General features: G+C 43.5%; 1 protein-coding gene across 1 annotated transcript in view; it reads right to left on the bottom strand.

Moving 5' to 3' along the window:
* The window catches only part of PLA2R1 (phospholipase A2 receptor 1), a 114,184-nt gene extending 106,070 nt beyond the window's left edge, over window positions 1–8,114 (bottom strand). Inside the window, exon 1 of the mRNA XM_059927961.1 lies at window positions 7,724–8,114. Within this exon, the coding sequence (XP_059783944.1) occupies window positions 7,724–7,838 (115 nt within the window). The 5' untranslated portion in view covers window positions 7,839–8,114. The remainder of the gene's footprint in view (window positions 1–7,723) is intronic.
* Between the last annotated feature and the right edge of the window lie 13,737 nt (window positions 8,115–21,851).

The following is a 21,851-nucleotide window of genomic DNA, read 5'->3' on the forward strand; positions in this document are numbered from 1 at the left end:
TGTTTTCCTTACTTAGATTACTCTGTAGCAGGAAGGGATGCTGTGTGGGGCTGAATCAAGTCCCGTTCATGGCTGAACGATGCAGAGAAGCTGGATTCTTAATATGACTTTCCAAACCAATAAGCAAGGAATTTCTGACGTTTGCAGCATGCAGCATGTGCATTGTACTTGAAAGGACAGAACAAAGTGAAAAGTGTGTTCTGTCCTCCTTGGCCATCTCTGCATGAATACTTGCATTTTTATCCCAGATCATCTGAGATTTGGTGTTTATCTCTTGACAATCTGACAGCACTTAACAAAGCCCGTGGCTTCCTAACAATTGATTTCTATAATCAACTAAAAAGTTAAGTATGTTTTAAAATATCCCCTTGTCCTGTCTCAGAACTTCTTCTCTTTCCCTGCCCTAGCATTGTCCTTGACTTTGAGCCTTCTTTATTCTCCTGCACCTTCTGAACCTGGATAATCACCACCTCCACAGGCCTGTGGGACCCCTCTTGCTAAATCTTTTTACATGTCCTCTTCCCTTTTCTTCCTAATCTCCCCAAATCGTCACTCCAAGTTCCACGAGGCATACAATACTCTTTCTCGCACGCAGGAAAAATGAAACCTGGCTTAATCTGCTCCACCGGGCTCCAGTTTTGTCAGGATTCAAATTGCCTGTCACCAACCCCTGTGTGAAGTAGATTAACCCTTCCAGACTGTCCTTGCCACTCTGCCACTCTCATTCCCTCCCCGCCCCCCCTCTTCGTCCATCACATTTAGCAGTAAATCTTCTGACCTCTGCAGAAAATCTTCTCTCTTTCAAAGTTCTTCGCTGTGTCTCTGTATCTTACCAGTGAATTTTTAAACTGAGTTGAAAACATTTTTCTTCCTTTTAGTTTTTAGTCTATTCCTCCATCATTTTTGTCTTTATTTAACTGGAAAGTATCTAACAGACATTCAGACATTGCTGGTGTGAAACTCATTATTCACAGTGGCTCTGTTAACATCTTATAGACTGTGCTGAAAATATACCATCTCAGTCACCAGGGAGTCTTGCTACAGAAGACCATGTTATGGCAAGAAACAATAAGACAGAACATTGTTAAACTTCCCTCAACATGTCTTCGTGTGGAAGCCCTGGGGGATATGATTCAAAGACTGGGTCACCAAAACAAACAAAAGCAGAAAACAACTCAGCCAACAACCAAACAACCCTGGAAATGATGTGACGTTATTGAAAGCAGAAGTGTTCACACTGAGCTATCCATCTTGTCTGCTTTGAGAATATACTCAAGAAAAATATGTATTAAGTGGGAGACAGAAGTGAAAACACAACCAAGGGACTTCCCTGGTGGTCCAGTGGTTAAGACTCTGCACTCCCAATGCAGGGCGCCCAGGCTCTATCCCTGATCAGGGAACTAGATCCCGTATGCCGCAACTAAGAGCCTGCATGCCGCAACTAAGAGCCTGCATGCCGCAACTAAGAGCCTGCATGCCGCAACTGAAACTCCTGCACATGGCAACGAAGATCCAGCATGCCGCAACTAAGACCGGGTGCAGCCAAATAAATAAATAAATATTTTAAAAAAAGAAAGAAAGAAAAAGAAAACACAACCAAATCCAACTCTTAATGGTAGATATATTGTTAGTCCTTGTACTTGTTTGCTAAGGCTGCCATCAGAAAGTACCACAAACTGAGTGGCTTAAACAGAAATTTGTTGTCTCACAGATCCGGAGGTTACACGTCAAAAATCAAGGTGTCGGCTGGGTTGGCTCCTTGGAGGCCTGTGAGGGAAGGATCTGTTCCAGGCCTCTTTCCTTGGCTTGTAGATGGCTGTCTTCTCCTTGTGTCTCTTCATATCATCTACTGTCTATGCATATTTCTGTGTCCAAATTTTCCCTTCTTAGGTGGACATCAGTCATATTAAATTAGGGCCCACCCTAACCACCTCATTGTAACTTGATTACATCTGAAAAGACCCTATCTCCAAATGAGGCCTCATTCTGAGGTATTTGGGGGGTTATGAATTCAACATCTTAATTTTGAGGGGGACACAGTTCAACTCATAACAGTCCCATGCTTCTTATTCAGCTACGTAATTCACAGAGCCCAGAGTAAAACGAAAATGTAGGGCCCTGGAGGGGACAGGGAAGTCCAGTCAATCTTCACTTCCCGTGGGCCTGTGAGGGGTTGCAACCTCCGTGGCAGAAAGCTCTGGGAACACGCTCAGTACCTGGACTGGGGACAGGTGATAGGTCCCCACTCAGTCCCCACGGAACATGCAATGGTGCTGCCAACCAGGTGGGGACAGCAGCCTTGTCCTGCCCCCAGATACCACTGGCTGTCCACCCCAGGCCCTGGGCCTTCAGTTTCCCAGCCCCAAGGCAACCTGTTGCCATGGTGGGCGGAGCACAGGAGTATGGAGGGGGAGGCTGAAAACCCACCCAAGGAAAGTGGGGAGGTGACGTGAGGAGGGCCTGAGATTTAATCTCTTGGTCTGTGCGCCATTGTCCCACAGGATTTCACACCCAGAGCACAAATTCAGAAATAAAAATTACCAAGAATTCCAAGACCCCAAACCACAGAGCACTCAACCCCAAGGGCAAGGCCCTGCTGAGCATGGAGCCCTACGAGACAGTTCTGGTCACACGCCCATAAAGACTGCCCTGTTAACTGACCAAGGCTAACACTGTGGAAAAAAGACCTTGGCAAACCACAGAGCACTTCTTTTAGGGCAGAACTGCTTGAGGTTGAGAGTATCTGCCTTAGTTTCTCCATCTGCACAATGGGCTTAATTAATTATAGTGCTGTCCTCATAGGATCCTGATAAGGACTACCTCAGTCACTACGACACCTTTATAAATGTTAGTAAAAGAAAAACAAATCTTAACTTTGGACATGGGTAGTGAAAAATAGCAGCAAAATAAGACAACAATGTTTATAGTTAAATGATTACTTTGAATTTTCTGTTTATATTTTCATAACCGAAAAGGAAAGTTCTCAAGAGCATGATGCAAAAAGCCAGAAGTAATGAAATTTTTTCATTAGCATATTTCTTTGGAACTGTAGTAGTCTGGAAAGTATAGTAAATTAGAAAGTCATGTGGCCCGCATGAAAGCAGAAAACTCTTGTCTATTTTGTTCAGCTCTGTAACACAGAACCCAGTTTATAGGAATTCTCATAAAATTCCTCCATTTTTCTTGAATGACTTTATAAAATATTCTACCCTAAGTGACTTACTGTAGTGTTTATAAGGTGTTCTTGTGTTTGTTTCTTTTATGAACTGTAATATTTCTTTTCACTCTGATCAATGAAAAAATATAATTTATGTTCCAAGCTTTGGTTTGGAACATCTCCTAAAAGGCTTTCAAGGATAATTTCTAAAAGAAGATGGAGACAAGGGTCTATAAATGTCTCAAATACATTACTTTGATAGATCATATGAAGATTCATCACATAGGGATGAGTTCAGAAGAGGCAGAACAAAGAATTGTTTCTTCAGAAATCCTGATATAAATAAGCAAATTCTTAGCTCAAGGAAGGGAAGCTGAGGGGACAACGAAACTCTGTATGGCTCAACCTTTCTGGTAATTGGTGTGGAACCCACATGGTGTAGTATCAGTTACTGTGACAACCCATAATAGGAAAAGAGGTTAGGAGCTAATGAGAAAGAGTAAAAAGGACCAGAAAAATTGGAAGTCTATGCTGACTCTCAAAGACTCATGAGGAAAGAAGCCGGTCAGAGAAACTGGGATGAGAAAAGTATAAAGTGGAAGAGTTTCTGAAAGATGATGAACAGAGATGGAAGGAACAGAGTCTGAGGGTTGGAGTGATTGATGGCCAGGCAGGGCAGCTAAACCAGGAGCTGATCATGCTTTTACTTAAATTCCAAATCCCCAGATTAGGAGAATGGCTCATTGCCCAGGGATATAAAAATTGCCTAGAAAAAAATCAATGGCTTTGCACATTTCGGCTCTGTGAAAATATTTACTCCTACATGTGGAAGTACAGGTTTAGAAAAGGAGGAGTTGAAGAGAGCAAGAGGCTGGCCTCCTGTTCCTCATGTCACATAATCAAGTCACATGCTCCCAGCAAACAGCGGGATAAGAATGAGCTCTTATCAGGTCACAAGGCTGTACAGGGGTCCTCCGCATTAGTGCTTGTGGATCCGGTTCACATCCCTACTCTACAAGTTCCTGTAGGTGCAAGTTACTCAACCTGTCTTCACCTGTGAAGGAAGGGTATGCATTAATAGCACCCAGCTGGCTGTGGTGAGGGGCATTTTGACCTTTGTATTAGAAATGGGAGCTAAGGGGAAAATCTCAGGTTCACGACTCCTCCCCACTGCTGCCTCCAGGGGGTGGCTCTCACCACCCTCTTTCAGAAACCTCTCCTTCGTGGCACCCTCTCTTCATTGCTCCATACCGAGCGCACCGCCCTGGACCTCTTCCTCACATTCACTATGTCACTCCAGCAAACACCCCATTGGCCTCCCCACCCCAAGGCCTTTAACTCCCAACACTCTGGCCCAGTGTTTTCTTCAGTGCAGGCTGTGGCCCATTAATGCATCATGAAATCAAAATAGAGTGGAACATTACAAAGCAAAATAGAGTAGAACAGAGTAGAAAAGTAGCAGCACATCATATTAGGTAAGGGTGTTTTTTAATGAAACTTTTGTTTCAGACGGATATGTCTGTACTGCTCTGGACGCTCGGTTCCTTGACCCACTCTGCTCCGAGGACCTTCTTTCACTTGTTCTCGCTTTAGTGATCACTTCTGCAACCATACCTTGGACCTGGTCACTACTGAGAATGCACCCATCTCCAAAATTCATTATTTCCATCGTATAATCACTACCCTTCCTGTTCTGCCATCTCTCTCATCTCCTTACTTTCACCCTCACTTCCCTTGGTCACTGGCCATTCAAAAGAGCCTACCCTGACCGTCTCTGAGCACTGACACAGCCGTGGGCTCCCTCCCCCCTGCTGCTGGGAAGCTGAGTGCTGTAGGGGAAGCTCTCTTACTATGTTGGTTGGGGCCATTTCACATTTATAATTTTCAGCCCTCAACGTCGCTTCAAGCTTCTTTTACTTGCCCCCCGTTCATTTCCTTTAGCAACCTCCACAGAGACTATGCCCACTTTTCCCCACGATGCCCTGTCCCCTTCTTTGATCTGCCCTCTACCCTCCCAGTATCTGGGGTACTTGAATGAAATTATCAAGTTTTAGCACTTGCTAGAATGAAGGGCTCAGATTTCAGAACCGCAATGAGGTCCCTTGCTATAGCAACTAGAGGTAGGAGACAGACTGCAGACATGCCAAGTACAGTGCTGTGCACAGGGAAGTAATTGTTACAGGGCTGTCAACACGTCAAAATGGTCTGGACTGGCCAGAGGAAGAGGGCACCGTGGTGATACTGAAACAAAAGGACAATACTTGGGTAAGTACTATTATTAGTTCCATTTTTACATATGAGGAGACTGAGGCACAGAGAGCTTAAGTAACTTGCCCAAGGTCACACAGCTGGTAAATGGTAGAGCCAGGATTTGAACCCAACAACCTGGTTCCAGGGCCCATGAACTTAACTACTATATGACACTGCATCTACTGATTTTTAAATACAAATTTATTGGTAAATGACTGAAAAGTCAGCACCATACTGTCCATCATCTGCCTCTCAAGGCTGGGATGCTTATAATAAATAAGAGATCAATCAGTAACACATATCAAAGAAATTTTCAGATGAAAAACACTATATGTATAATCTGCCTTGTATTACTACCTATCCCTTATTAGTGGATATGAAACTGACATAGGTGCATATCTTCTCCTGGTTGCTCTGGGGATGCCAATCATGGCTAAGAGTAAGTCAATGTAGTCCAGTGAACACAGTGGCAAACGTAGGCACCCAAACACAGCTAAAAAACACTGCTGTATTTCAGCTTCTACATCTGAAAAATGGATGGCTGGAGTAGGCAATGTCTCAGGTCCCTTCTAACGCTAAGATTTTGTGTTTCCATCTTTGGACAAACAGGAAAAACCTGATTTTAAACCCATCTGGATTATACTTGAAATTCCACTGATGTGAGTGCTTGTAGTCAAGGAGGGGAGCCTGTGTGAGGATTGGAGCAATCAACGTCACACAGTCTCTGTGCTCTTTAGAAATTAAGAGCAGCATTTTCACATCTGAAGAATCTCTATGCCAACTATGTCAAATGCCTTCAGATTTGCAAACTGTCACCTGGAGGGGACAGGAGGTAGTGGATGATTCTAACCTCATAGTGTCCTTGACTATTAAAAAGAAGGCACTGATTAGCAACTGTCTCAGCAGGGATTTGGATCTGCTACATATAGAAGGGATTAGCCCATCAGTGCTAATCCTGGCTCAGAGGATCACCAGCGCATTCTCTCTGTGTGGTTAGGTGCCAGCTTCTGTCCTCCCAGCTGCTGCCCTGTTCCAGAGAGACATTTAGTGCTCAGGCAAGACCCACATTTTAAAATGTAAAGAAATAAGCGTGGCACAGCGACTGTCAGTGGAGACGGATCACCCCATGGGGTCGCAGGTGCATCTGCAGGAGCATTTTTATTGAACTGAGGAAGGAGGTAAGAGGCCTCTGACCTTCGGCCACTTTAGAATAAGAATTGCTCAACCTGCCCCTGGTAAAGCCTCCTAGGAATGCTAGAGAATACAGTCCAGAGAAGATTACCTCCAAAATGTATGCATAATATGTTGAGAGGGGAAAAAAATAAACACAGACATTGGTGACATGTTCTACTCCTTCTGTCCAAGCTTATCCCCAAAGGCTGAGAGTCTGGAGGCTGCCTGGAGGCTTCTCCTGGTTTATTTAGCGTCTCTCTACCTCTTTCCTCCCTTCACACATGGGCTTTGCACTTTTGCACGCTGGCTCCTTTGCCTCAGAGCCAGCCCATACAGTCATTTACGAAAGCGGGCGATCTCTCTTTCTGCCTCTGTCCATAGCCCTTTATGAATCTTATGTACAGTAGGTGCTCAATACATGTTTGATCAGTTGATCCCGTGTACACGTGTATATGGCAGTGGTAACTCCGCAGGAACGCTCCACTCACTGGCCTGCCGTGTGCCTTGCAAAGGATCACATTTTACCCTCAGGGGTCCTATGTCTGTCACAGGCCCCATTTTTCAAAGGGGAGAAACTGAAGAGCAAAGAGGGTAACTTGCTCCAGCTCACAAGTTCATTGGGGCCACAGGGGCTCCTCTTCCCCATCTGGTCTGAGAGGCGTTAACCGAGAAGAGTGTTTTCTCTCCCGAAGGGGCAGGGCGTGGGGCCGCTCCGCAGGTCGCAGCGTACAACCAGAGCGCTTGCTTTGGGAGGGGACAAAATGGGACATCTTTTTGCCATCATTTATCCCACAGATGGTCCTCCCAAATACACTGCTCTAGGAAGTTTACATGTGAGACATCTCCTACCCTCCGACGCGCAGCTTGTCCCCGACCGCAGCCGAGTCAAACCGCCTGCGAGCCGAGGCCCCGCCCCACGCCGCGCCCCCGACTGAAGCCTGGAGGAAGCGGGGCAGGGAGGGGGTGCAGGGCCTGTCCCCGTGCAGGACTAGCCCATCCGCAGGGCTTTCTCCGGACGGCAGAGACGCGGGCCACCGTATAATCCCGGCCGCCCTCGCCCGCCCCAGCTTCGCCCCTTCCTCCTCTTGCCCACCCCCGCCCCCGACGTGCCCATCTGGTCCCTCTGGGCCGGGGGACACTCACCCTGCCACTCGAGAAGCCGCTCGGGGGTGAGTGCCACCGCCGCGCCCTCGGCGGAGCCCGCCGGCACCGCCAGCAGCAGCGGCAGCAGCGGTGGCAGCAGCGACAGCAGCGACATCGCTAACCACTGGGCTCGCCGGACACTGCGCCCGGCCCTGCGGTGGGGGAGGCGGGACCGCAGCCTCCTCCGCGCTCCACCCCTCCCCCAGGCCTCGCCACCCCTGCGTCCCGGAGATCCACTCCGTCACCGTCACCCCTGTCGCCACAGTGTGCGGGCACTCGGGGTTATGGGCTGGAAGGCGGAAAAGTCTAGGAGATTTTCCCCGCCCTACCCACTCCGGCTTGGAGCAGGAGGAGGAAGAGGGGGTGGACCATCTGCCCATCCCAGAAATTCCTGCCTTTGGGGTGGGGAGAGAGGAGGGGTGAGGCTGCCCCGTGCACGCTCCTCCTGCTTCCAGCCTTCTCTCTCCTTCTTGCGGAGGCCAAATAGGAGGTGGGGGTGAGCGAGTTGAGAATTTCTGGGACGGGAAGTCTGACATCTGGGTTTGCAAGCCACCCGGATTATGGTAAACACTGCGGGTTTGGCAGCAGGCAGCTTAGAGTAAACCGAGCTGCTCCGTGGACCCAGGCGCGCTGGGAGCGCTCTGGACCTCCTCTCCCCTCGAATGTGGAGCCCGGAGATCCCTGGGGGTGCACCGGGGTCTCTACCCTCCTCACTCCAGAGGACGCTGAAGGTTCTTCCATTGTTGAGCTCCTTTCCCATTTAAAAACTACCTCCCCCTTCCATCTCCTTGGATCCTCCTAACCCAGCAAAATAGCTGGGTTATCCCGTGTTACAGCTGTTACTGCCTTGTCCCGCTTTATACCTAGAAAACCGGTCCAGAAAGGCAAAGTGATTTGCTCTAAGAAGAGGTTACTCCCTAACTTGGCAAAAGTTCCTCCCTAAACTAGGAAAACCCTGACTAGAATGTAGTCTTTCTAAGGGTAGTCTTTCAAATAACTAGCGGAACACTAGAAACATTCAATATTTATGAGAACAGGCTAATGTAAGATCTTTCCTAAATAGTCATTAAACAAAACATTGCTTATGACGCTAGTCATGAAAACGTAAGAGGAGGGAAGAAAGCAAAAGGGAGCTTTAAAAAAATAAAAGGAAGGCGATGGGGTCTTGGAGAACCTTGCCTTTCTCAGCTGCCTGTTGGCCAAGACCAAACCGATATTTTTGAGTAATACTGTCAGCTTTAGACTGAATTGTGTCCCACCAGCTCCCCAGTCATATGTGGAAGTCCTAACCCCCCAAATGTAGTTGTATTTGGATATAGGAATTTTAGGAGTTAATCAAGTTTAAATGTGGTCTTAAATGTGGGGTCCTAGATAAGTTCGGCTTTATAAGAAGAGGAAGAGAGAGATCTCTCCATCCAGGCACTAGGGAAAGGCCATGTGAGGACGCAGAAAGAAGGTAGCCGTCTGCAAGGCAGGTAGAGTGACCTCATCAAAAACCAAAACCTTCAGGAACTTGATCTTGGACTTTCCAGCCTCCAAAACTGTGAGAAATACATTTCTGTTGTTTAAACCACCCTGTCTCTGATATTTTGTTGAGTCGGCCCAAACAGACTAATAAAATTGTCTTAGCCTGGTTCTCCAGAAAGCAGAGCCTGGGTTGAGATCTCTGGCAGAGAGTGGGATTGAAGATCAGAGTGAAATAAGGAAGCAAGGACAGCTACTGCCTTAGCCACTGTCGTAGCAACATGCACTCAGTCCTGCAGGAACCTCGGAAGGTCTCAGAACTGTCTGTCCTGGGGAGAAGAGGAAAGGGGGAAACATTTATCCTTAGGCTGACCGTCTCTGCTGGTGAAGGTGGTCCTAGGGTTATTAACTCCTCTGCGCACTTCCATAGCAGTGGTAAGCTCCAAGCTTGGTCCCATGCCTTGGCCACTGGAAAGCCCTGCGGCAGGCAGCAACAGGTGCATGGCGTGGCCAGAGGTGAGGTGCTGTCACGTTGCCCCAGAGGGAACCTGTGCAGAGCTGGCCGCTGCAGAGGTGGCTGGAGTAAGAGGTGTGGCTGAGAGAATGTGAAAAGTTCCAAAGTGTGCCCTGAGTCAATAGCATATTATTACATATAGAAGTCAGCATCCCTGCCTGAAACATGCAGAAAAAGGATGCTTTCAGCATATGAGACTATATAGACCACAGTCATGAAGTATTTATAAATCTCTCCTGTGACTCAGCACTACATCATGTGTTATGGGAATTACCCCAAAGTATAGATGGTTCAGCCCTGTCTGAGTGGGCTGGCATCTATTGAGGCAGCTGAGTGCTATCAAAGTGGCATAATTAAGTAGGAGAGTGCAGCCTTGATGTTAATCTTTGGTGAGGTGCAGTGCAGTGAACGTAAAACTGGGAGAGGCCAGGAGGGGCTAGAGTGATTGCGCAGGGCTAGATGTGTTCAGATGGGGTGAAGGGTATTTAGGAGCAAGAGGCTGTTCTAGGATGGGAAGAAGTCGTGAGAGAAAATACAAAGTCTGGAGTGGGAAACACTTGCACGGGAGGGAGTGAGTAGGCGGGCCTGGCTGAAGCAAAGGCTGGCTACTGGGCAGCCTGGAAAGCGAGGTCGGTCACTGGGACACTGGACTACCTCCCACTGGCTGTGGGATCCTGGTGAGACATCCACCTGCTACGGGCTTCAGTTGTATCCTCTCTCTAATGGGGGGAAAAAGCCTTCTCTGACCCAGAGCAGATAATATTCCAAAGTAGCAGAGCTATGAATATGAGCAGGATAAAGAGGAGAGACCAGCCATATTTCATCTTCAAAGCAATTAGCGTAATGAAGAATGGTGATGACAGCTTCCTGGCCTACTGACACCAAATTTCCTATTCAATGATTAGAAGATTCCAATAAGGGCTCGTTTTCATCTCTTCCTGAAGTATTGTGGCTTTGAGGTGGAAATCTGTGGCAAAAAATTTTACACCTTCAAGAAAATGATCCTTCCCCATACCCGGGTCTTGCGTCTGTTTCAGATTCGGGAGGTAGGGTAGTGTGATGGTGAAAGTAGGTGCTTTGCTACTTACCAGCCAGTTACTTAGTCTCCTTAGCCTCAGTTTCCTTCTGTGTAAGATGCAGATGGAACGATTTGCTGCTGTATTTAATGAGATAATGTTGCGCGGTGCTTGGGACAGAGTCTGGCATATTTTCAATGTCCTTCCATGGGAGCTGTGAGAGTAGGGGGAGGAAGCGGGGCAGCAAGGAGCAAAGGGGAGCTCAGGAGCGAGCTCTGCAGGGCTCTGTCCTGCTGAAACGATGTCTCCTGCCCTTTGCGGCCTGCAACACCTGCACCTGCAAGCCTTGTACATCTTCCATCATTTTGAATTAGGATTCTTTATTTATAGCTCTCACCTGAATGTAGGTTCCTTGAGGAACCCACTACATTTTCCTTCTCTTTGATTCTCCAGGGCAGCACAGTTCCTGGCACTTAGTAAATTCTCCAAAAGTCTCTGCTGAGTGAGTGAATGAAGGAGGGAAGGAAGGAAGGAGGTGGACAGGAATGTAGTGTATGGAGTCATTTGTAACTCGAGAAAAATATTAGAAACCTGAATGATGTTGAATGAAAACGGTGAAGAAGATTCAGGGATTTAAAACTTACTTAATGTGTGGGTTATGGTGAGGGTCAAGATTAACAAATGTATTTAGATCACTGTAGGAATCAGAGTCTCCGCAAGAAAGGGTGAGACCCTGATTTATAGTGATTTATAGTGAAACACTATTTACAAAGTTATGGGCAGAGTGAAGGGAACCAAAACAGGAAGGGAAAAGACCTAGGTTCTAGCCAGTGCTGGAAGCTGTCATGACTGTATCAGGGCCTGAAGGAACCTGGCAGGGAACAGTTATAGGGGCCTCGTGAGAGCTGCACCTCTGCGACAGGGGCCATCTGGCAGGACAGGAGAAGAGCAATTGTTACCAAACTGGAGCCTGTCAGGGAGGAAGTTGAGAAAATGAAGAGCCTGTCCCTTCTTCTCCTGCCCTCTGATCTCTTCCAATTGGCTGACCCAGCCGGGAGTCAGTGGTCCAGGAGTCCCCAGAAGTCAGCTTTCCAGAACACAGTGCAGGGTGGAGAACTATGGACGGTGAGTCTGGAGAGACAGACAGTGACTATGAACGTGAGCATCTTCTGCCCATCTCAGTACTGGTGTGGAGGATGCAACAGAGAGCAGGGTGTGATGAGTCCTTGACCGTGCTCACAGAGTTCTGAGTCTGGGGGAGAAACAAATAGGTAAACAAGCAATTACAATAACAAACTAATGTAATAACAATTACAATGCATGTCATGATATGAGAATGTGTCTGAAACTTGACAAGTACTTAGAAGGGCCACTCATCAAAGCTTGAGGCTCAGAGAAAGTGATGCCAAGAAAAAGTGGCATCCAAATTGGCACCTTGAATAGCTAGCTAACTTCAAAAGATATGAAAGGAATCAAGAGAATGAAAGGAAAAGCCACCAACTGGGACAAAATATTTGCAAATCATATACCTGATAAAGAACGTGTATCTGGAATATATAAGGAACTCTCCAACTCAATAATAAGAAAAAAAAACCCCAAATATCAAATGGGCAAAAGATTTGAGTAGATACTTTACCAAAGAAGATGTACAGATGGCAAATAAATACATGAAATGATTTCCAAGACCATTAGACATTAGGGAAATACAAATTTAAACCACAGTGATATACTTCTACACATCTATTAGAATGGTTAAAATTAGAAAGACTGACCACACTAAGTGCCAGCAAGGATGTGGAGAAATTGGAACTCTTACCCACTGCTGATAGGAATGTAAAATGGTGCAAACACTTTGGAAAATTGTTTGACAGTCTTTTCAAAAGTTAAAAAAAACACATATAACTACTTCGTTTCCTAGAACAACTGTGACAAAACACCATAAACTGGGTGGCTTAAAACAACAGGAATTAGTTCTCTCACAGTTTTGTAGGCCAGAAGTCCAAAATCAAAGTGTCGGCAGGATCGGTTCCATCTTGAGGGTCTGAGGGACAGTCTGTTCCATGCCTCTCAACCAGCTTCTGGTGGTTGCTGGCAATCTTTAGCATCACTTGGCTTGTAGTACATCATCATATGGATTTCTTCCCTTTATATCTCTCTTATGAAAACATCAGTATTGCATTTAGGGACCACTCTGATCCAGTATGACCTGATTGTAACTAATTACATCTGACTATACCCTGTTTCCAAATAAAGTCACATTCTGAGGTTCCATGTGGACATGGTTTTGGGGGGACACGATTCAATCCGGTACGACAACCATAGGATTCAGCTGTTCCACCCTTAAGTGTTTACTCAAGAAAAATGAAAACACATGTCCATATAAAGTTTGTACATGAGTGTTCATAGCAGCTTTATTTGTAATAGCCCAAAAGTGGACACAACTCAGATACCCATCAACGGATGATTAGATAAATAGATTTAGGTATATCCATGCAATGGAATCCTACTCAGCAATAAAAAGGAATGAACAGCTGATGCATGTAAAAACATGGCTGCATCTTGAAATAATTATGCTGAGTGAAAGAGCTAGGCAAAAAGGAGTACATACTTTATGATTCAATTTCCATAAAACTCTGGAAATTGTTAACTAAAATGTGACAAAAAGCAGGTGAGTGGTTGCCTGGGAATGGAAATGGGGGGCTGATGGGAGAGGAGAGACTTAGCTGAGCAGAAAAATGTTCCAGAATAGAGGGAATAGAGGCAAGAGTGGACATGAGGTGTTTGAGAAGTTCTTTCAGCAGGGAGATTGGGTATTGAGGTGGGAGGTTCTAGGAACATTAGGGCTAAATAGGAAAGCTGAGATTAGGTCTTAAATCATGTTAAAAAACCTTTATGCTAGAGCCAGCAGGGAGCCATTAGGGGGTTTCATTGTGACCAGATTTATGTGTTACATTTTAGAAAAAACATTCCTGCCATAGTATGGAGAATGGACTGGGGGGTGAGCAATTCGTAAGGGTTAAGAGGCTGTGGCAGGATCCTGGATAAAGAGATGGCTCTTGTCTGGACTAGAAAGGAGACAGTAGAAGACTGGGGAAAGTGAACACACCTTGCGAGATGTATAAGAGGAAGGATCAACAAGACTTAGGGTTTGAGCGGGTGTATTGGGGAGAAAGAGAGAGTTATCAAGAATGATGTCCCGTTTCTGGCATGGCAACCTAGTGGCTTCATCCTCTGAGAAACAAGTTTGGGGAAGGAGTAGGGTTTCAGTCTGGGATATGTTGAGAGGCTGGTGAAGATGTCTAGGGGGCAGTTCCATATATGGGTATTAAAGTCAGAAAGCATAGATTTGGAAGTTATCTGTTGTTGATAATTGAAACCATGGGAGTAGATGTGATTGTTGTACGTCAAGAGAAGAGAGGAGAGGCCTGAAAAGAATCATAGGGAACAACATTTGGGGATAGCTAGAGAAACAGACTGAGAAGGAGTTAGGTGTCTGGAAGCTGGGGAAGAGTGTTTCAAGGAGAGAATCATTGACAGCTCCGTATTCTCTGGAGAGAACAGTGGATTTAAGGGCAGAAATGTGCACTGGATTTGGGGACAAGGAGGGAAATTATGACCTTGGGGAGAGTGCTCCTAATGGTTGGAGGAGAAGGCACATCAGTGGTTTGGGGATGACTAGGAGCCAAGACAGCAACGGTAGATGACTCTTCCCAGTAGCTGGTGGCTGTAGGGAACAGGAGATGTAGCTGTACAGGCTGTGCGTATATGGTTGGGGATGAAGGTGAACCTGTTGCTGTTATTTTTGTTACTTGGTTATTTTTTAGATGAGAGACTTGAGCACATCTAAATGCTGATGGGAAGGATCCAGCAGACAGGGGGAATTCAAAGATACTTACTGTTGGAAAATTCAGAGTGAGGTCCCTGAGAAGTAAGAAGTTTCCAGAGCAAAAAGTGAAAGGATTCACTTTAGAAAGGAAGGTGATGCCTCCCGTTACAGCAGGAATATAGGAAATAATGGTTGTAGACACAGGCAAATCTGTAAACTGAAGGTAGAGTTGAGAGTTCTCTCCTCTGCTAAGTTCTAGTTTCCCTGTGAAGTAGCAGGGGCGTTCATCTGCCGAGGATGAGTGGAGAGCTGGAGTTGGGGAGAGGAGGTGAGATTGGCTCTGACGTCCTCAGAGAGAGCTGCTGGGGAAATGTGGCCAGAAATCTGGGCATAACCAGGGGCCCAGATGTGGTCAGGGACTACGATTTTAGAGTGGATGTTTTTTTCTTAATGATGCTCAGTAACCCAGGTACCTGCAGGGAGAAGGTGGACACTGGGCTTCATCCAGATCGATGTCACCCCATCAGGATATTACCTACAGGGAGTTGAAGATGTTGGCAGGAGAGAAGTTGATGATGATGATGGGATCTCACAGGATGTGGCTCCATGATCACAGGTGGGCAAGCAGAGGCAGACAGAGGGGGCTCTGGGGCCATACCGCCAGTCTCAGACCCTGGGATTGTCATCTGCTAGTTGTGTGACTAGGGCAGGTTTTACCTCCAGGTGCCTTAGTTGCCCCATGTGCAAACTTGGAACAATAATAGTGCCATTTCATTGGTCTGTTACGGAGATTAAAAGAGTAAATAACTGGAAGCTGCTTAGAACAGTGACTGGCAGAGTAAACACTCAGCAAAGGGTAGTTTTTATTATTGTTATTACTTACATAAAAAAAATATCTGGAGGGCAAACAAAGAATGAGGATTGATTTGGTCTCTTGCTGGGTAGAGAGAAAAGCCGTATGATAGACCTTGTTTCTTCCGAGGAGCTGCCATTTCTGGAGTGCTTGCTGTATCCACAGCGTGGTGGTGAAGAGGGAAGTCTGCCTGGGTGGGAGTCTGCTCTGTGACCTACACCAAATCACTGTGCCTCGCCCAGCCTCTCTTTCCTCTCTGTAAAAAGGGAGCACTACGAGTGCCCACCCCATAACATAATACATGCAAAACACCCAAAACCTGGCAAGTAGTGAGTGCTCCTGAGATGTAACTACGATTATTAGATAATACCCACAACGGTTACACTGTGAAGTAGGTATTATTACAGTCATTATATACTGATGAGGACACGGAGAGCTTAAATGACTTATTGTTAAAGCCCTACCCTGAACTACTCATTAACTTCACATAATAAGCTATCCCATGAAGAGGAAACTGTACTGTAGATAAAAGAGAACATTGGTTTACATAAGACATGAGTTTTCCAACCTATTTAATATGTATTTTCAACAGCTCTCCCCCAGCCATTTATTAAACACTTCTGGATGTGTTCAAAATATTGTTTTACGTTGTGATTTAGCAGTACTGTGGTATTTTAACTAATAACACCCACAGTGACTGGAGTACTAAGGGGTAAAAACAAGTAAAAATTCATTGGGCTAAGGGCCAATTTCCATAATGAGTTAATGAACTAGTTTTTCACCTTAGTCTAGGCAGCAATTTATATCAATTTAATTCAATTAACGGCTTTCCCAGTGTGTGGTATTTAGCCCGAAAGTTCCACTCACTTGGAAGTTTTAGCTGAGCCTCTGTCTTGACTGGGTCTTCATAGGGTATCTTAAGTCTCCCCTGTCAGCACACAGCCTAATTTCTGCATACTCATGCTCTCCTTCTGCCTCTCACACGTAACCTCGTAGCGGATGTGCAGAGGTAGCAGGCAAAGGGGCACCGTCTGTAGAGGAAAGAGGAGACCCTTCCGGAGAGCATGTCACCAGCAACACACGTTTTCTGAAACCCAGCCGGCCCAGTGGTGCTCAGCCCTCACTGTGGTCAGAGTCCCCCGGAGAACTTGTGAAAAGCACCAATACGGAGGCCCCTACCCCCAGTGATTCCGATTCAAGGGGTCGGGGGTGGGACCCAGGCAGCAGTACTTTTTTTTTTAAGCTCCCAAAGTGATTGTAACGGTGCAGCTGGGGTGGGGAACGTCTCCTTTCTCCCATGAAAGGGCATTGGATTCTGAATAGATGAGGGCAGGAGATAATGTCTGGCACTTGAAAAAAAAGTGAAACTGACAAGAAACCTCTCAGTTCAGGGAGAGGGGTGAGTTTTAGATGTAAAGTTTCCGCTTGGCTGTGTTGTAATCACACAGGGAGGGAGAAGCAAGGTGTGGGCACCCACAGCAGACCGGGAGACCTGGCCTGGCTGCCATGGGGTATGGGACTGCCTGACTCTAGGGGCCCCATTTGGAAACTTGTGCTACCAAAGAGCCTTCTCCAGCCGTGCATCTCTGGTTGTCACCCTGCAGGCTAGAACTTTCCAGAACTTAATGGGAAAGCCTGGTGATGGATCAATATTTATTTTACCATTTATTAATCATTTTCTATTCCATTTAATATTCAGATATAGATATAGATATAGATATCCTAGGATATAGGATATAGATATCCTATTCCATTTAATATTCAGAAAAGTGTGTAAGGTAGTTTTTGTAATCACCAATGCGCCTTTTAAATAAAAACAATAACAAAATAGAGGGGTGGCTGCACCTTTTGATTTCATCTAAAGGATTCCCTGAGAAATCGAAGCAGAGTCTGTGGGTGTGTTCACATGTTGAAGGATTAGGTAAAGGGAGGAGGAGGAGAAAGAGAGAGCAGGGTAGAGGTGATGGGTTAAAAATTCTTCTTCCATTATTTCTCAGCTGTGTTCCTCTGGTCAAATTACGTAATCTTGCTGAGTTTCCTCACTGTATAAATAAAAAAAACCTACCATAAAAATTTCCAGCAGACGAAAGAGAAAAGAAGTTGGCTTCCGGCTCAAGACACCGATTTCGCTACATTGCACCCAACACACCAGAGAATTTCTGGGAAGTTGGTTTTCCTTCCACTCAGACTTGTATGGAAAGAGGTTACATTAAAGAAGGTCTTGATCCTTGTCCTCGTCCAAAAAGACGGCAGCCTTACAATGCAATATTTTCTCCAAAAGGCAAAGAGCAGAAGATATAACTGTTGAAGCAAAAACAGGAGAGATGACAATATTCTTTTTATTTATAGTTAAAGTTGGTATTAAACATTGATTTTTTTTGATCTTCTGAGAACTGATTTATGAATCATTTTTCTATTGAAAATGTTTTGAAATGGCATTTACCCATCACACAGACGACTATTTAAAAATGGGTAAGTTTATGTCGTATTTTCTTGCTTTTGCACCTTTAAAATAATGTGCTTTTATTTTGCACTCTAAGTTAAAAGTTGTTTATTACTTTATTTGGTAATACCTAATCACAATTTTGAAAAAAAAAAGAAAACCTACAATAAAAACCTACCATTCAGGGTTGCTGTAAAATGAGAAATAACGTGAGTCGAATGCCACGCACCAGCAGGGCCACCCAGATACTCTGGGACCCACAGCCATTCTGCAGGAGGGAAAATGATCCCAGTGGATCAGGGGCAGAGAGTCTATGGTGTGTTCCTACTTGTCTTATCATGTGTGCTTGGAGGGTTGGAGACTTGTCAAGTTTTATTTCTAAGACAATTCAAAATGTTAAAGCTCAGTGTGGAAGAAAAAATAGACATGAGCTAGTCATGGGGCTATGAAAAGGAACTAGACAAAGTCTTCACCTGCCCTTCTTAGGTTAAACCAGTTAAGTATTAAAGTCCAGTGTAGCTTTCTGAGAAGAAGGTCTGCAAAGCTAAGTGAATAGAGCACTGAGAAGGTGGCAAACCTGTTTTATATTGCTCGGCTTCTAGAATCTTCCAAGGCATGCTGCTTAGCTTTTCCATACCTTAACAATTTTTCTAAGTTAAAACAGGAGTCATAGTGTTGTCGAATGTATGGATTTTGTAAAAGGGGAAGATATGATTGGCTAAATGACCAGGAATTTGTGAATATAACTTAATTTTTCCTGTATTAAATCAACATATAGTTTTGTTCCTGCATAGTGGCTTTATTACTAGAAAAAAAGTAATTTATTAATATAAGGCCAGAAACCTCAGCCTTTTAAACTAAGATTGATGGGCTAAATAACATTTTTAATATACTCCTAGTGAATCCAGTGAATTAGAAAATTATAGGAGACCTTTAGTGAGATGAAATTGACAAACAATAAACTACATAAATGTAAAATGTACAATTTAAGAATTTTTGACATATCTTTACACCCATGAAGTCGTTACCATAATCAAGAGAGTGAACATATCCATCATCCTTACTAATTCCACTGTGTTGCTTGGTAAGCCCTCTCTTCTATTCCTCCCCATCCCAGACCCCAGTCAACTATAGATCTGCTTTCTGTCAATATAGATTAGCTTGAAATTTCCGGAATTTCATATAAATGAAATCATATAGTATATGCTTTTTTGGGGGTCTGGTTTCTTCACTCAATATAATTATTTGCAAATATAGCCATATTGTTGCATGCATTAAAATTTCAATTATTTTTTATTGCTGAGTCATATTCCATTGTATGGATATACCACAATCTGTTTATCCATTTACCTATTGATAGATATTTGGGTGGTTTCTAGTATTGTGCTATTATAAATAAAGTTGCGAAGAACATTCATGTATAAATCCTCACGTGGACACATCCTTTCATTTTTCTTGAGTAAATACCTACAAGAAGAATAACTGGATAACAGAGTAGTTATGTATTTAACTTTTTAAGAAACTACCAAATTGTTTTCCAAAGTGCTTGTACCATTTTACCTTCCCACCAGTAGTATGTGAGTTCCAGTTCCTCCATATCCTCCTCACTGTTATGGGTTGAATTCTGTCCTTCCAAAAGATGTTAAAGTGCTAATCCTCAGTACTTGTGACCTTATTTGGAAATGAGGTTTTTACAGGTGATCAAGTTAAGATGAGGTCATCGTGACATTTGGACACAGAGACAGGCATGCATACAGGGAAAATACCATGTGAAGATGAAGGCAGAGATTACGGTGATACATCTACAAGCTAAGGAATGCCAAAGAATGCCAGAAAACCACCAGAAGCTAGGAAAGGGGCATGGAACAGATCTTTCCTTCACAGCCCTCAGAAGGGACCAACCTTCTGACACTTTGACTTTGGACTTCTAGCCTCCAGAACTGTGAGACAATAAATCTTGTCGTTTAAGCCACCTAATTTGTAGTACTTTGTTATGGGAGCCCTTGGAATTCAATATTCTTGTCAACACTTGGTATGGTCAGTCTTTTAAATTTTATCCATTCTGATAGGAGTAGAGTGATATTTCATTGTGGCTTAAATTTGCATTTCTCATACAGCATGGTACTGTATGTAGTTAATAAGTTTATGTATTGTTATGTATTGAAATTTGCTAAGAGTAGATCTTAAGTGTCTGCACCAAAAAAAAAAAAAAAAAGAGGTAACTATGTGAGGTGATGGATATGATAATTAACTTTATCATGGCAATCATTTCACAATGTATACATATATTGTATAATTTAAATGGATACAGTTTTATTTGTCAATTATACCTCAATTAAAAATAAATAAATTTGCATTTCTCTAATGACTAATGATGTTGGAAATCTTTTCATGTACTTATTTGATAATCATATACCTTCTTTGGTGGAGTATCTGCTCAAATATTTTGCTCATTTTTTATTTGATTGTTTTCTTATTACTGAGGTTTGAGAGTTTTTAATATGTTGTGGATATGAGTTCTTCATCAGATATATAATTTGCAAATATTTTTCCCAGACTGTAGCTTATTTGTTCATTCTCTTAATCTTGTCTCCTGAAGCACAGAAATTTTAGATTCTGATAAAGTTCACTTTATCAATTTATTCTATTATGGATCATGCTTTTGAAATCTAGTTATCTTTGCCTAATCCAAGGTCATGATGATGTTCTGTGCTTTCTTCTAAATGCTTTATATTTTAAGACTTTACTTTTAGATCTCTCGTCCATTTTGAGTTAATATTTGTTACTGTGAGTTTCATTTGTTTACATGTGAATAAGCCCATTTAATTTTAAATATTGTGAGATTCAATTTGCTAACATTTTGTTTAGAATTTTTTCCATCTATGTTCATGAAGGATATTCGTCTTTAGTTCTCTTTTCTTGTAATGTTTTATCTGGCTTTGGTATCAGATTAATGCTGGCCTCAAAGAATGCTTTGGGAAGTATTCCCTTCTCTTCAACTTTCTGGAAGAGTTTGGGTAGAATTGGTAGGTATTTTTTCTTCCTTAAGCATTTGGTAGCATTCATCTGTGATGCTATCTGGGCCTGATGTTTTCTTTGTGAGAAGGTTTTTATTATAATTTCAATTTCTTCTGCAGATATAAGGCAATTCGGGTTACCTATATTTTTTTCTTGAACAAACTTTGGTAGTTCTTGTCTTTCAAGGAATTTTTCCATTTTATATAAGCTTTCAAATTTATAGGCATAAAGTTGTTCATAATAGTCCCTTATTTATTCATTTAATATCTGTAGAATCTATAGTGATGTCACCAGTCTCATTCCTGATATTGGTAACTTGTGTTCTCTCTCTTTCCCTCATCAATCTGGCTAAAGATTTACCAATTTTATTTACCTTAAAGAAGCTTTTGGTGTATTGATTTCCTCTATTGTTTTCCTGTTTTCTATTTCACTGGTTTTCAGTTTGATCTTTATTATTTCCTTTCTTCTGCTTACTTGTGCTTTATTTTTTTCTTCTTTTTCAGTTTCTTAAAGTAGAAGCCTGAGGTCATTGATTTGAGACCTTTCTTGTTTTCTAATATAAGCATTTATTGCTATAAATTCCCTCTAATTACTGCTTTGGTGGCATGTTATGTATTCTGGTATATTGTACTTTCATTCAGTTCAAAACCTTTCTAACTTTCATTTTGAGTTCTTCTTTGACCATGGGTTACTTAGAAGTGTGTTATTTACTTTCCAAATATTTGAGGATTGTCCAGATATCTTTTTGCTATTAATTACTAATGAAATTCCTTGGTTGAAGAAGACACTTTATGACTTAAGTCCTTTTAAATTTATTGAGATTCGTTTTATGGCCTGGAGGAGTATGGTCTATTACGCTAAATATTTTTTTGTGTGAAAATTATAGTACCTTGTTTATTTATATCATACCTGTTGTAAGCATCTGTAATTATTTTTTAAAATTAATTTTTATTGGAGTATAGTTTCTGCTGTACAGCACAGTGAATCAGTTACA

The sequence above is a fragment of the Balaenoptera ricei genome, chromosome 7, assembly GCF_028023285.1.
Source record: "Balaenoptera ricei isolate mBalRic1 chromosome 7, mBalRic1.hap2, whole genome shotgun sequence".
NCBI lineage: Eukaryota > Metazoa > Chordata > Mammalia > Artiodactyla > Balaenopteridae > Balaenoptera > Balaenoptera ricei.